Source organism: Parus major, chromosome 3 (genome assembly GCF_001522545.3).
Source record: "Parus major isolate Abel chromosome 3, Parus_major1.1, whole genome shotgun sequence".
Classification (NCBI taxonomy): domain Eukaryota; kingdom Metazoa; phylum Chordata; class Aves; order Passeriformes; family Paridae; genus Parus; species Parus major.
The window spans coordinates 39,853,519-39,867,969 of NC_031770.1; the positions used below are offsets into that span (position 1 = coordinate 39,853,519).

The following is a 14,451-nucleotide window of genomic DNA, read 5'->3' on the forward strand; positions in this document are numbered from 1 at the left end:
TTACTGCTAAATTTGGGGAAGTTCAGCTTAATTTTGGTTGAAGCCTCTGTGTTTCTTAAACTGATCCTCTAATGTTACGTGTGAAGAACATGGATATCTAAATAGCCTTTGGTACTGCTAATATTTGTCTGTTTCAGATTAGAACGTGATCGTGGTAAAGACAGATATAGGAGAAACTACCTTTTGATTGTGTTTTTTATTGTATTTCAGAAATTTGCACAAGTGCTTGAACAACCTTAAATTCTGCGTTTGAAAGACTGAAAATAATTTAATTTTTTCTTCTTTAGATTTCTTGAAAAATCTGTTAGGACTTTATATATAGTCAAAATGGAATAATTTTCTTTGTGGAGCAAGTTCATGATTTTTAAAAGATCATTGAGTCATGGAAGGTCGATAGGAGTGTTTCTTGCTAAATAAAAATAACCACAGAAACATTGTTTTCCTGGGCATATGTATTGTCTCCTTTTCAAAAGGAAAATCAAATGGCAAGACTTGCTTAAGTTTTTTAACCATTCTGTCAGTTGTTTTTCCATCTACTTAAAATAGATGTATTGTCTCAGATCTGCATAATGTTGTGGGGGGTTTTTGATTTGTTTTATTTTGTTTTTCTTTTGTTTAAATTTTGTAATCTTGTTTACTTTTGTGCAGTCTTTTTAGAATAGTATTTCTTGGGCTGCAACCAGGCTGTCAACTTTAAAGTAAATTTAAAATATGACAAATGAGTATTTGGAAATCCCAAGATGTTAAAAAGTTTTAAACATTTCGACTCTAGATCTAATTTCTCCTCCAGACTGGTAATGTGTTCTGAGACTTAGTTCTAACAAAGGAGTTTGACAAAGGAGTAAGGCAAGACTGCCTTATGGGGACCTTTAGCTTTTAACATCTGTATAGATGGAATGCACTTGGGCTTGTTGCTAGAAAGGGGACATGTAATTAATTCTGCATTCCCCAGCTTTCTTTCTGTCCCTATAATTAACAGGAAAACATCAATTGATGTGTTCTGTTAAGTTAACCTTTTGGTTTTTTTTAAAGTTTAACTTACTTAGAAATATCTTTGCTCTTGAGATACCAAGTAACTGTTACTGCTTTTCATTTTTTTGAAGAAGAAAGAAGATTAGATGTGGACGAGAAGCCTCTTGTTGTACAGTTAAACTGGAACAAAGATGATCGGGAAGGAAGGTTTGTCCTCAAGAATGAAAATGATACACTTCCTCCAAAGGTGAGTCTTTACAGAGCATGCTAGTGGTAACAGCATGAAATCTCTGGGGTTTGCTTATGTAAGAAAACATAACTTTTACTTTTTTAATTCCTGGAAGCAACTGCTGCTCGTGACCTTCAGGATCTGGAACAAGTATTTTTAAATACTTAAAGTGCATCTTTGCAACACTGTGTTTTTGTTATCTTTCTGTGGCTGATGATGCTGTCATCCATGTAGCTGTCTAGTACCTGGAGCATGTAATGCCTAGACAACTTAAAGCTTTGTTCTATTATGATGACTTGAAAATTTCCTCAAATAGTGTACGGTGCCAAATACCAGGAGCTAATCTTGCCTCTTGCAAAACTTTTAAAAGGGAATGCCAGGGGGAGTTAAAGAGCTAAAAATTATTACCTCCTTAGGTAACACTCTGTTTCTAGAAAAAAATGATGGAAGACTCTTTCCTTTTGTACAGGGTTTTTTGTTTTGTTTTGGTTTTGCTTTTTTGGTCATTGATTATTTTTTCTCTTACAAATGCAAAATGAATGAGCTGCCAACATCAGCTGTACAAAACTTTGCTTTAATATTAGCAATTTAAACATTAAATTAGATTAGTCTTTGGCTCCTGAAGTCGTGTAATTACGTATATTATATGTAGCTTAGTGTCCTGTAGCTATGGAAAACATGCTTTTCAGTGTGGGCTATCTTAAGGCAAATTTTTAATCTTGTGCTGAGCGCTAAATTTCCTTTGCTTTTGGAATTAGAGCTTGTTAATTTTAGAAGTGCTTTGGGTATAGGTACGTGAGCTTGCACTGGGCTTTTGACTACAGGATACGTCCATGTTACAGGTCAGAAGAGGAAGTTAATGATATCTTGCACTACACATACCAACCCTGCTATTCCTATTAATTTAATTAAGTGATTTGCAATCTTCCTTCTCTGTGTTCTTCACTTCCTGATAGAAGTGAGAAAATCTGCATCTTCTTTCTCTCATGCTCTGTAATCTTCTCTATAGAAGGCAAATGAGTGGAGGATTACAGGTATCTTGTGTATGCAAGGAGCAGGAATTGAAGAAGAGAACACTGGAATGACAACTTGGAAAAACAGACCATTGGGGAAAAGTCCTCTGTAATGTTTATTCTTCTGCAGTTGATTATCTGGTGCTCTAACACAGTTGCCTTGAAAGCAAATTAAGCACAGCGTTGTTACAAAATATTTTTACTCAGAAGCAAAAATTTGTTTTGCAGCCTTCAGTTAATCTTTTGAGGCCAAGAAGATAGCAGGCATTACTCAAGTAAAATTCTGCACTTTGTTGAGAAGAATCAGTTCATTCCTTCTTTGGAACATGAGATCACATTTATCTTCTCTGTGTTTTCCTCAAGAGCTTTAGTCCCATCACTGTGTAATGGAATGTTGTTGCCTTGAGTGTTGGTTTTGGGTCAGTGATACTGTGTCCTAAACAGATTCATCTGTAAAGTTAAAACCAATGCTAACTTTTCTTTGCATTGAAACTGATGGAAGCTGTTTTAAACTCATTTATTTCAGAAAGCTCAGAGTAATGGCCCTGAAAAACAGGAAAAAGAGGGAGTAATTCAGAATTTCAAGCGAACTCTGTCAAAAAAAGAAAAAAAAGAAAAAAAGAGGCGTGAAAAAGAGGCATTGCGACAAGCGTCAGATAAAGATGATAGACTTCTTCATGGGGATGATATGTAAGTGGTTTAAACTTTTTTTTTGAAACTTAAACCATAGTTGTTTTTAAGTGCATTTGCAAAAGAAAAAGTATGACTTGAAAGCACATGATGATTTGGCTTTCCCATGCTTTGCAATATTTGAAATCATAATAAAGTTAGGGGTATAATTTAAAGTTTTTTAAATGACTTTTCCCCTTACCCCATGTTTAAGAGGTAGAAGATCTCGTTTTCTTGGAAAACTAGCAACTAGCAGTCCTTAAATTGTTTTTTTTTAATCAGGTAAGCATGGGTATATGAAAAGCATTAACCTTAGCAAAAGTGAAATTCATGTTAAAACCATCTTACAATAACTTAAATGAGCTCCTGTGTTTATGAATTCTAATGCTTTTTTATCCTATGTGAAGTAATAAGGAATACATGTTTTTTAAGCTCTTAATGACATTCTTTTTATTTAAACTAACTTTGACAGTGAGAATTTTCGCCTCGCAGCTGAGGTTTACAAAGATATGCCTGAGACCAGCTTCACTCGCACAATATCCAATCCTGAGGTGGTTATGAAACGGCGGCGACAGCAAAAACTAGAGAAGAGAATGCAGGAATTCCGCAGTTCTGATGGCAGACCAGACTCAGGTACTTGAAGGTCTTCTGGTTAAGTTACAAGCAGTAAACTTTTTACCAGGAGAACATTCATATGGCCAGCTATTCCTGTAAATTTGAATTTTGCTTTCTCCAACATTTTTTACACATGGCTAGTTTATCTGTGGTTTAACTGAATGAAGGATTTGTTGAGGTAGGATTCAACAGGAGGGTGTTCCGTGATGAGTGGGAGTCAAAGCTTTCAGTGGTGGGCAGACTGATGAGAGTATGCTCATTGAGCTTGCTAACAGTGCTAAACTGGGGAAAAAGGAAGGATGGACTTAGACTGGCAAGCTGAGGAGGTTGGCTGAGATAACTGATAGTCATTGTACTAAGAAGAAGCTGAATGACCTGAGACAAAATTCAATCAGTAGCATAAATAAAGGATGTGAAGGACTGATTGTTCTGCGTAAAGGATTCTGGTAGATCTTGTGAATAATAGTGGTTAAGTATTTCTCATTCATGGGGTGGGGACATAACAACAGTGATTGTTTAGACACCATTAGAAAAGAACAAGTGAAGCAGTGTTAGAACTGATAAAATCACAAATGATGTATTCTGTTCATGGAAGAGTAGTGAAGAAAGATTTAGAGGTTTAAAAACGTTGTCTTGAGAGAAATCTTAAATGGACTTGTTAAAATAAGGGGAGGTAAGCACAGACTTCCTGTCGAGATTGGGAAGGTCTGTTCTTCAAGCAGTCATTGCCACTATTTAATTTTACCTTCTTGTTAAGTATGGTGAAACACTGGGAAAATGACTTCATTAGATAAATTACAGAAATATCAATGGAGATTTTTACCAATGGCAGAAATAAATCTATTTTGGTGACGTTATGTAATTTTTCTTGTATTAGTAGAGTAATGAAATTATTTCTGAAGGGCTTTGTTCTTATATTCTGTTAGAAATATAATAAATTGCCACACGTCTGTCTTCTTATTCTCTGGTTGCATTGTTAATTCCATTTGGTTTCCAAGGTGGGACGCTGAGAATTTATGCAGACAGTTTAAAACCAAATATACCGTACAAGACAATCCTGCTGTCCACTACAGATACTGCAGACTTTGCAGTTATTGAAGCACTGGAAAAATATGGCCTGGAAAAAGAAAATCCCAAGGATTATTGTATTGCTCGTGTAAGTCACTAAAACACAATCTTCTCACGTTTCATATTTGGTTGGGTTATTTTTCTTGCAGTAGCTTCCAAGCTAAATAGAATGACTCAGTTCTGTAACTAACTCCCTCTCTTCCCCCCTCCCCACCCCTAAATCTAGGAGCCCCAGGAATTATGAAGTGACATGTCAGGTTTTTTGTTTTTAAAACTTCAGTCTTCTAATCATACTAAATTACTGCTTGTTATATAGAAAAACATTAATACTGAAAATGGCGTATTTCTTCATTTGGCACTGTGGTTTTATACCACTAAGTGTGCTGGTGATTCACAGATGTATAAACTAATAGTTCATCCTGTGGATACCTAAATTTGTGCCCAAAACTATTTCCCTGAACCAAGAGTGTTCGCTCTGGAGTGGAAATGCTGAGGCAAGCTCCAATTGTAAAAGGTGTATGTTGTGTGCTGTTTCCTTAAACCTTGCAGTGGTAGCTGACTCTCATTACAAACTCATTACAAAAAAAAACAGGAAAGATTAAAGTGACACTCTTCAGAATTTAATTATTTTAGAAATTCCAAAGGAATTGTATAGAATTCTTTCTTAGAGGCATAGCTTTAATCAAGAAATCCCATGGGCAGTACTGATTAAAGATCACAAACTTCTGACTATGTTGTCTTCTCAGGGAGGACAGTGAGGCTTAAAAATATTGATCCTTGTTTGAATCCAGTGTTTAACTGTATTTTTGGCTATGACTTGTCTAATAAACTTGCATTTTTTACTCCTTAAAATGTTGAAAAAATGGGGAAAAAGTTCTCATGATATTGTTGGTTTGAGAGTATCATGGGCTACAGCAGAGGCACTGAGAGTGAATTTGGAAGGTAGTTTTACTTCATTCTGCTTAGTTCAGACTTACTGTGATGTATTAAAAAATCTTTGAGTATTATGGAATTTACTGGACTACTTGCAGCTTTACCCAGGAAACTTCAAGTTACTCTTTTCACAGTGGTGGTGTTCCCCTTACATCCTATTTTCTGATCTTGTGTCTGGATGTTTAATATAGAAAATAGTCTGGAGAATGTTGCTTTGATCTTTGGAAAGGTTAATGAAGTTATTGCTGCAAAAGAAATTGTTTTATGTTAGTTTTGTGGGAAGTACTTCTGAAAAATATTTCATGTTTTCTTCTTAACACATCTTCATACATTAAGTGCCTGTACTGATTGATACAAATCGTGTGCTTATGTTTGCATTTGACATACATGACTGGTCTTCACTGACTAAGAGCAGATCTGTTTTTATAACTCTTAAGTGCAGCAGGCCTTATTTGCTCACAGTAAGTTGTTGTAATTAGTTAAAATCTGCTTGCCCATCCTCTGCTGATACAGTGCTTGGCTTTTAATGTGTTGATTCTTTTATTGGTGAAATTGAGTATTTTGAATCTGGATTTTAAATCTACTTTTTTCCAGATATTTTATAAAGTTACTTTCCTTGTTTGAAACATTAAAATAGCCAAGAATTAGCCTGATGTGTCTTTAATCAATGTTAACATTTTTTTGGAAACTCACAAATGCACCACTAAATTTGTCCAATGGCACTCCTTTATACTGAAGTCTCATAGCTGTTGTCTGTCATGGTTTTGCTTTTTCTCCTGTTGTTCTGGCACTTTACAGTACTCTGTATAAGACAGGTCCTGTACTGTTCCTGTTCTTACACTTTGTTAAGTTCAACTGTTATCAGTGGAACATGCAACTTCAGTTTCTTACTGTCTGGGATTTTGAAATGTTTTTTTTCTCTTTGAGTGCCAGGTGCAGTATCTTCTTTGAAGATTTAAGCAGTTGACATTTACTTTACAATTAAGATGAATTTTAAGTTATAGGACAAGACCATTATAAGGCTTAAGTACCTGTATTAAAGATCACTCCTGAAGTTTCAATTGAAAGATAAATATTGTAAGACTTTTTCATAACGCATTTGATAACTTTTATTTTAAATAGCATTTTTCTATTGGTTGTTTGCTTTCATACATTGGTTTGCAGTGTATCAAGCTGTGCCTTTATGCCTGGTTCTAAACTGCTTTTCTGTGTAAGCAAATAAACACCAGTTCATTCCAATGTGTGTTTTGTTTGCTTGGTTTGAATTTCCCTGAGTAATGTGGGGTTCACTGCACATCTCTGAAGATGTCAAATTAATTAGACAGTCTTCCAAGCTACCTGTGCATATTCACTCAGGGCATTAGACTTCAGGCATGCAGCAAACCAGTTAACTCTTGAAAGTAGAATCTTGATTAGACTTTTGTTTTTAGCATGCACTTATTTTTTACTTGAGGGTAAGACATAAATAACTTTTGGTAATGTCAAGCAAAAATATGCATTTCATGGTGAGTAGTTTTATTGGTTTTTTAAGAAGTAGTTATTACAGACATAAGGCATTAAGTATTTTAGCAAGATTTGTTGAAGGGGTTTTGTGGGTTTTTTTGTGCTGGTGTTGTTTTCTTGGGTTTTGTTTTTTTGGGGTTGTTTTTTTTTTTTTTGTTTTAGTAGGGACATGTGCAGAGCCTGTCTTCCCAGCTTGTAGATTAATGAATCACATTAAGCAGATATACTCAAATGTACAGTATATATGACAGTTTTTACTTAAAAAATATTAAAATGACAGAAGAATTTATTGAAGACCTGTTGCAGCTTGGGGTTTTCTCATGTGAGACTTCTATTAAGGATGGGTCTGATAACTTGTTTGCTATTTATTAATTATCACAGGGGGCTTAATACTCCAAATACTTACCCTTACTTGTTTATTTCAACAAAGGCTTTGAAAGTTAAGGCTGAAGTTGCTATGCTCTTCATTTAAATTTCTTACTTTGTATTTTCTTCATGTTTCACTGCTTTTTAAATTAATAAATAATAGAATGAAATGACTCTATGATAATTTATGTATGCTTGTGAATACATTCATGATGAAGCAGAGTGTATTTTTCCAAATCTCAATTTTGTGTTTGTTTCTGTTTATAGACTGCTTCCAAAGTTCGAGGTATTAGGCTGGTTTGACCCATCTCTATTTCCTGTGCTGTTGCAGAAATTGGGGAAATGTCTGTACTTGATATCAGCAGCCTGTAGAGATGAAAATTCACAAAACTTAAGTGCATCTGTTTCTAAAAACTCAGGCAAATCTGAACCCATTAGCCAAAACCTAATCATTATAGAGACTTATTCCTATGCTTTTCCATTATTCTAAAATGTAGGAATTTCAGTTTTGTGGGTGGCACTGAGGCAGCGTTTGCCTAAACCCAGAGGCATTTTCTAAAATGGCATCGTAACAATTAGAAGCCTTCTGGCCCACAGGAGCTCAGATATCTGGTGTTCTGTATCTTCCTACAGGTTAGAAAGATACTTTTTAAAGTGAGGGATGTGTAAGTTATCAGCTCATGCTTCCTGGGAGATGAGGTGAATGGTAACTGACTGTGAGGATTAGGGGAGCAGTGCTTTTGTGACCCCTCTTCTCTACGTTGTCTAGTTCACCACTGCTGCCCTTAAACCCAATAGTGAGTATGGATGCTTATCCAAGTTCCATGGTAGAAGTACTGTCAGGTTCAAGTAGCACCTGTGCATTTGTAGCACATCTGTTCCTCTGGTTTCACTGCATTTGGTTTTTCTTTGGTTTCCTCCACAGTCCAGTATCAGGTCCTGGAATTGTATATATTTTGTGCTTTGTAACTAGCTACTTTCTGTCTCAAGGGCTTTGGAATTTTAGGATTGTTGCTTGTTGAACATAGCTTGAAATAGTGTTTCCCTAATTATCCTGTATGTGTAGTTGATTTTAAAATCTGAGATGTGAAATAGAGTAGTTTGGCAAGATAAGATTTGAGTGTAGATGTATTTCTGCTTCCCTCTGGTTTATACATTTTAATGTTTTCCTTCTTTTATAATATCTTGTCTATTTGAAAATCTAATTAAAGATAATTTAATTAGTCCTATGTTTAGCCAAGTTTTGCATAGAAAATGGTTTAGGAATTACGTACTTTTGATCTTAAATGTAATTGTTTCCTGCTTGGAAGAAGATGAAAGGATGTTTGAGGTGGATCTGTGAGAACTTGGTTAACGCAGAAATGGGTGTGGAAAGGAGGGAACAAATGAGAGTGGAAAGTCTCTAAAGGGCTGCAGCATAGTAGAGTGCTGTAGCCAATGACTGCATCACTTCAGAAGGTCTTACCTTGGTCATAGTTCAGAGATGGGAATAATTTGGAGTAGTTTGTTTAAAATAGAACTGTCTATGAATTTAAATAACATTGTTAGGATTACAAATGTGGGAGTACAATGTATTTTATTTTATTTTTTGATTCAGCTTTGAAAGATCTGTCTTAATAACTGTAATACTGCCTGTCATTGTTACTTGTTCTCGATCTCTGTGGGGAGCAGTAATACATGAAATTACAGGCTGTCTCTTCTCTAAAATCAGTTTTCATTAACCAAGGTCTCCCCCTTCCTCTGCCTTGTAAGGATGCAGCTGTAAAAAGTAGGAAAGGTCTGTAGTCCAAAAGTATACTTGGTTTTGTTTCTTCTTAAAAGCTAGGCTGCATGAAGCAGTTGTGTGAAGTGCTCCAGTTGTGCCCTTAGTACCTTGTGTAGATCAGGTAAATTTTTTGTAAGACAAGGATGCAGCGGGTATGACATAGTCTTTGCCAGCTTGTTGTGTCTCTTCTAAAGCTATATATATGTTATGTTAGCAGAATGGCATTAACAAAATGAAAGGCTGATTCCAGTGTGTGAAATAATAATGGAAAGTTCAGGTTTGTTTTTTTGACTATCATCTCCAGAGATTTTTTTTTTTTCCTTTTTTGTCTTAGCTGATGAGAAATTGAAATAATTTTTTCTTTTTACTGAAAGAAGATCTTGCCTACTTGAAGTGTAACTTGCTTTTCTTTGCTTTTTAGACTTATTTGGTGTTCTGGGAAGTGTGATTTAACTGTAGCAGGAGGCAAGAGAGGAGTGTTAGAAAATCTTGGAAAGCAAAATGCATTCCAAGTTACTGAATTCTTTATTTACAATTTACTTATTTACAAGGTCTTATCTCTTGTTATAAACAACACATGCAAAAAAGTTATCAGAGAATAATACCCCTGAATGTTCTAATTGTCCACTAACAGCTCTGAAAACTGATAATTTTTTTTTTAGGTCATGCTGCCTCCTGGTGCTCAGCACTCTGATGATAAAGGTGCTAAAGAAACTATCCTTGATGATGATGAGTGTCCACTGCAAATATTCAGGGAGTGGCCTAGTGATAAAGGTATGTCAGAAAACCTTCAAGATATCTTTGTGCTTGGCTTGTTATGCATGTTGTGGAACCTCTGTAAAGGAAGAAATTGTTAGTTATATTTTAGTGTGTTTTGGTTTTGGGCACTTAAAATGCTACAGAGAGTTATTAGAGTTATTTACTGTTTCATTATGCACTGTTTGTAGTATTGCATCATTAAGTAGTAGAAAGGTTTTGCATTTTATCCTGAAGTTTCTAAATTATTCGCTATACTGAAGTACGCTTTTAATCTGTGTAGTTATTTTTAAGTTAAAACTTTTCTAAAGAAAGGACAGGAACCTAGTAAATTGAAAATAATCTTATGGGACACTTGCAGATTAATAGATATTGGCTGTGGGCTTATTCACTGGTAGTGTGACTCAAAGCATGTATAATACTGTGTTTTAGGAATACTGGTCTTTCAGTTGAAAAGACGGCCTCCTGATTATGTCCCAAAGAAAACCAGGAAGATAACTGATGGAAAGCCTTTAAAAGGGAAGGAAAGAATTGATGGGTCTGGCTATGGCTCTTGCCTTCCTCCTGAGAAACTACCATACCTGGTAGAATTAAGCCCAGGTAAGAATTCTGGTTATCTAATAGGCTAAATTACATTATTATATAGTCATTTGGAGTTTTCAAAAATAAGACATTCTTTTTAAGCACAAGGAACTCTGTGTGGCAGGGAGTCTATGCCACATGAGTTGTTCTTCTGACATCAGATTCTGAATTGGAGGTAGCAATTCTAAAGCTAAAGATGCATATTGCTGTAATACCAAAATCTTAGCAGCAAATGTTGGGAGTGAAAAAAAGGGGAGAAATTATTTATTAAGCTTAAATCTGATCAGCTTTACATTCATAAGTACACTATAGCATACCTGGTATTTGACAGTGCCATATGTGGAAAAATCACATTTTTTAACAGGACAAGAACATGAATTTTTAAATCAAACTTGGATGTTAAACATTTTTCAGCCTATATGGAACTTTAAATCACTAGCAAGGCAGAGTTTTATTTTGGCATGATTAGAACTTGCTGGGTTTTAGTAATTAATTTTATGACCTAGGAACAGCCAGGAGGGATTGATTGTGTATAGCACAACTACCAATAAAACATACACAACTTACGCTCTTAATTTCTGTCGTACTCGTGTTCATAGATTTGGATATGGACTTCCATTTCTGGTGATTGAGTTACATACAGCTCATTTTCCTATTATTCATTTATTCACCTGAGTACACTCAGGTGAATAAATGAATAAAAGTGAATGTTGCAGTTTGAAGTCTGGTTGCGTACCTTTTGGGAAGCAAGGTTGAAAATCAGTGCTGAAACCTTTGCTGGATCAGAACTGCAAAAAAAAGGTCATATTTGTGGTCAAATAGTGTAGGGTTTTTTTTGTTAGTTTTAAATCCAGATTAAATTATCAGTGCACGGAACATATGAAATGTACTGTCATGTTCTACAGGTTGAGGTTTGGTTTGCATATTAATATTTTGGGTTCTTTTAATAGTACTGTTGATTTCTTTTCTTGTTCTCTTACTCTTCATGGGATTTGGTGCTTTATCATTAAAATGTTGTGCTCGGGTAGCAGCGCGAGGCACCCGTTAATGGAGAGAGTAAACCTCGTCTGGAGTGCCACAGGTGTCAGTGCCGTGTGCTGAGCTTCACACATGGCCTGTGGGACTGACCTGTTGTCCGTGTTTTTCTTCTAACAGCTTGTTGTCACTTCTCTAAACAATAAGGATTGTTTCATTCAGTAGTTTTGTAGTACTGATGTCTTTATATTCTACACAGTTCCTAAAATTGAAAGAGTTTAATGAACTTCATCCTTATAAATTGAATAGGTGTTGTCTGGCTATGGTTTCACCCTTTCCTGTCTTTTCTTTTCTTGCCCTCCTCCGCATGTTCTGCATGGTATCTGTCCTGCTGGTGCTGCCTTCACCTGGGTCCTCTGCATGTGTTTCTAACCCCAGGGAGAAGGAATCACTTTGCCTACTACAACTATCACGCTTACGAAGGTAACACTGAATTTGATACTGTTCTCTCATTAGTCACTAAAAACTTCTCCAACTGTAAATCTAGTGTTTCTTTATGACAAATGAAGGACTATCTTATTATTTATCTCAAGTGTTTTTTTCCAAGGGACTGCTTCTGTGAAGTAGTTAGATTTTGTCAGCTGCCATTTAATTATTTGGTCTGTGAACAAGCATCAGATAGATCATGAATATGCTGTTATCCAAAGAGTTCAGCCTTCCAGCTACAGTTAACAGCTACATTTCAGAGCGGGGTTTACGAGCAGTGTTGTAATAGAACTAAAAGTTCTTTGATCCATCTGCTTGCAGAATTCATCGTTAAAATGGTTACTGAATAAATAATAATATGTAACTTAACTGTCCTTTTCAGTATTTGACTGTGTTGATGCAGTGGATGAAATCTGTGATGATTTTTTTGTGAAATAGTGTGTGGACCCCTGGGAAAATGACCTCACTTTCTACTCTGTGGTGTTCCATAGCATCCTTTGGTATTTCTGCTGCCTGCTTTGTCTGACATTTAGTGGTGTATATCAAAGATGTAGACTTTAGACAGTAGAGACTTGTTCATTTTTTTTTATAGTGTTTGAAGTTGATAGCCTAATGTACAAATCATTGTGGAACTTTAATTCTCCTCAGAGTTTAGAGTAATGTACAGATGTGTTCTGATTTGACCAAATAGACAAGAATACAAAGCCATTTTCTTTTCGTTGTGAAATGTCTACCAAAATATTTTTTCTTTTCTTTTTTCCTGTTCCCTCACTTTATTTTCTAGACTGCTGTAGAAGTCTACTACATGTGGTAGTCAGTGTTGCTCACCTTTTCCTTTATGGTTGTGGAGTGCAATACTGGGGTTTAAAGAACTGTCTTCAGGCTTGTCTCCTGTGCTCAATTATGTGAATGGAATTCAGACTTCTATTTTGTTAACGTTGTTATTCCAGAGAGCAGAAAGGTTTCATAGAGTGGGCTGAACCAAAAATCAAAAAGTCATGGATGGGCTCTGCAGGAACACTTGACCATTAACTAGAAAGATTGAAATTTGGTTGCATGTCACTGGGGGAAAAAAAAAAAAATTAAAATCTTTATCTCACTGTGTGAAAAACAATCTACTCTAGAGTCAGACTGTGTCTTTGGAAAAAAAAAAAGCACTTTAGGATACTTGTATTTATTACAGAAATAACTCCAGTAGAAATGTCCTCCTGTCAAAACAGAGGCTGTTTATATTTTTGCAGAAGAGCCTAGCAGACTCACTTTCATGCCCTGTGCAATTGCACAAATTCAGTAAGTTTGCTAGTGAAGTATGTCCAGTTTTTCCACTTCTCCACAGCTGCTGATGTTGCTGTTTGTATGATTGTTTCATTGACTGAAGATTAGATTCTGTATGGTAGAGGATGCACTACAGTAGCTTCTGGCTGTACATGTGGGAGTCAGCAATTGTCTCTGTATCCAAGTCATGTGAATGAACCAGTAAACTGAGATGAATCTGATAGTAATAAAAATAGACTGGATGGACTGAAATGACATGCAGCAGCACTTTGAATAGCTGATTCCATCTGTATTATCTATGAATATGACTTTTGATGAGTTCAGGGATGTTAATAACTTCAGTTGTACAATCATAGAATTTAAAGGCTGAGAAAAATGGCAAACTCCTTCCCATTTTTTCAGATGTTAGCCTCAGGTCCTACAAGCCTGAAATTAAAATTATAAAGCATAAATAAAAAATAAAAAGGCAAACCCATAAGGTTTTTTTCCTTGCATCATCACCTAAAAGAGCAACCTTGAGTTGTAGAACAGATAGCAGTGGGAGATACGGAGGGCATAGCGGTATAACAGTTTGGAAAGAAGAATTGCAGAAGGTTGGAGAAGTGGAAAGCCTTGGCCAGGATGTTTTCCTGGCCAACCTCCTTTCTGAGAACAGAACTTCAGTATGGCATGTGTAACATTTTTGTGCATGAGTTTGAAGGAGCTTTACAGGAGCTCTACAGTAAAAAAAAAGTTTACTATTGCCTTCTTCTGCTTCTTCTTCTTCTGCACATCTAGTCTGAAATTTAATAGTAGAATTACCTCCTGAATTTGATATGGTATTTCAGATCTGCCCAACCATCTCCTAAACTTATTAGTGCTTTAAACCCTTAGTAGTTAGGAACTTGTACAGGAAATATGCTTTTCTAGTGTAAACTTGACTAATTTTAACTCAATAGGTAAAGTCCATTGTGTGATTATTTTTGTTCAACTTTGGGCTTACTTGTTTTCTTTGAGCTAATGTTCATCATTTTGTTTGATCTGGTGCTAAGTCAGTCCAATTTCCCAGCATTCTTTTAAGCATTGGACTAATGAAATCAAGTGAAGTTATGATTTTCCAAGTGGAGTAGGATTCACCTTTTAGTGGTGAAGTAACACATTTCAAATATATATCCATGAAGGGCAGCCCGTGTTGTTTTTTTTTCCCCCTATTGTTTAAAAAATACATGTTTGTGTTACAGACCACTGACTTGATGTCCTTACAA

General features: G+C 35.7%; 1 protein-coding gene across 20 annotated transcripts in view; it reads left to right on the plus strand.

Moving 5' to 3' along the window:
* AFDN (afadin, adherens junction formation factor) overlaps positions 1 to 14,451 on the plus strand; it is a 117,856-nt gene that overhangs the window by 34,682 nt on the left and 68,723 nt on the right. For 13 of the 20 annotated variants that reach the window (XR_001520438.3, XM_015621805.3, XM_015621790.3 and 10 more), the window contains exons 3-9: positions 1,104 to 1,219; positions 2,741 to 2,904; positions 3,356 to 3,516; positions 4,497 to 4,654; positions 9,796 to 9,907; positions 10,322 to 10,489; positions 11,885 to 11,929. Coding sequence is in view for 19 of the 20 variants with exons in the window: in XM_015621805.3 (XP_015477291.1) it covers positions 1,104 to 1,219; positions 2,741 to 2,904; positions 3,356 to 3,516; positions 4,497 to 4,654; positions 9,796 to 9,907; positions 10,322 to 10,489; positions 11,885 to 11,929 (924 nt within the window). In the remaining variant the exon portion in view is untranslated. The remainder of the gene's footprint in view (positions 1 to 1,103; positions 1,220 to 2,740; positions 2,905 to 3,355; positions 3,517 to 4,496; positions 4,655 to 9,795; positions 9,908 to 10,321; positions 10,490 to 11,884; positions 11,930 to 14,451) is intronic. The other 7 variants (XM_015621791.3, XM_015621806.2, XM_015621801.3 and 4 more) reach the window with 3 other exon arrangements.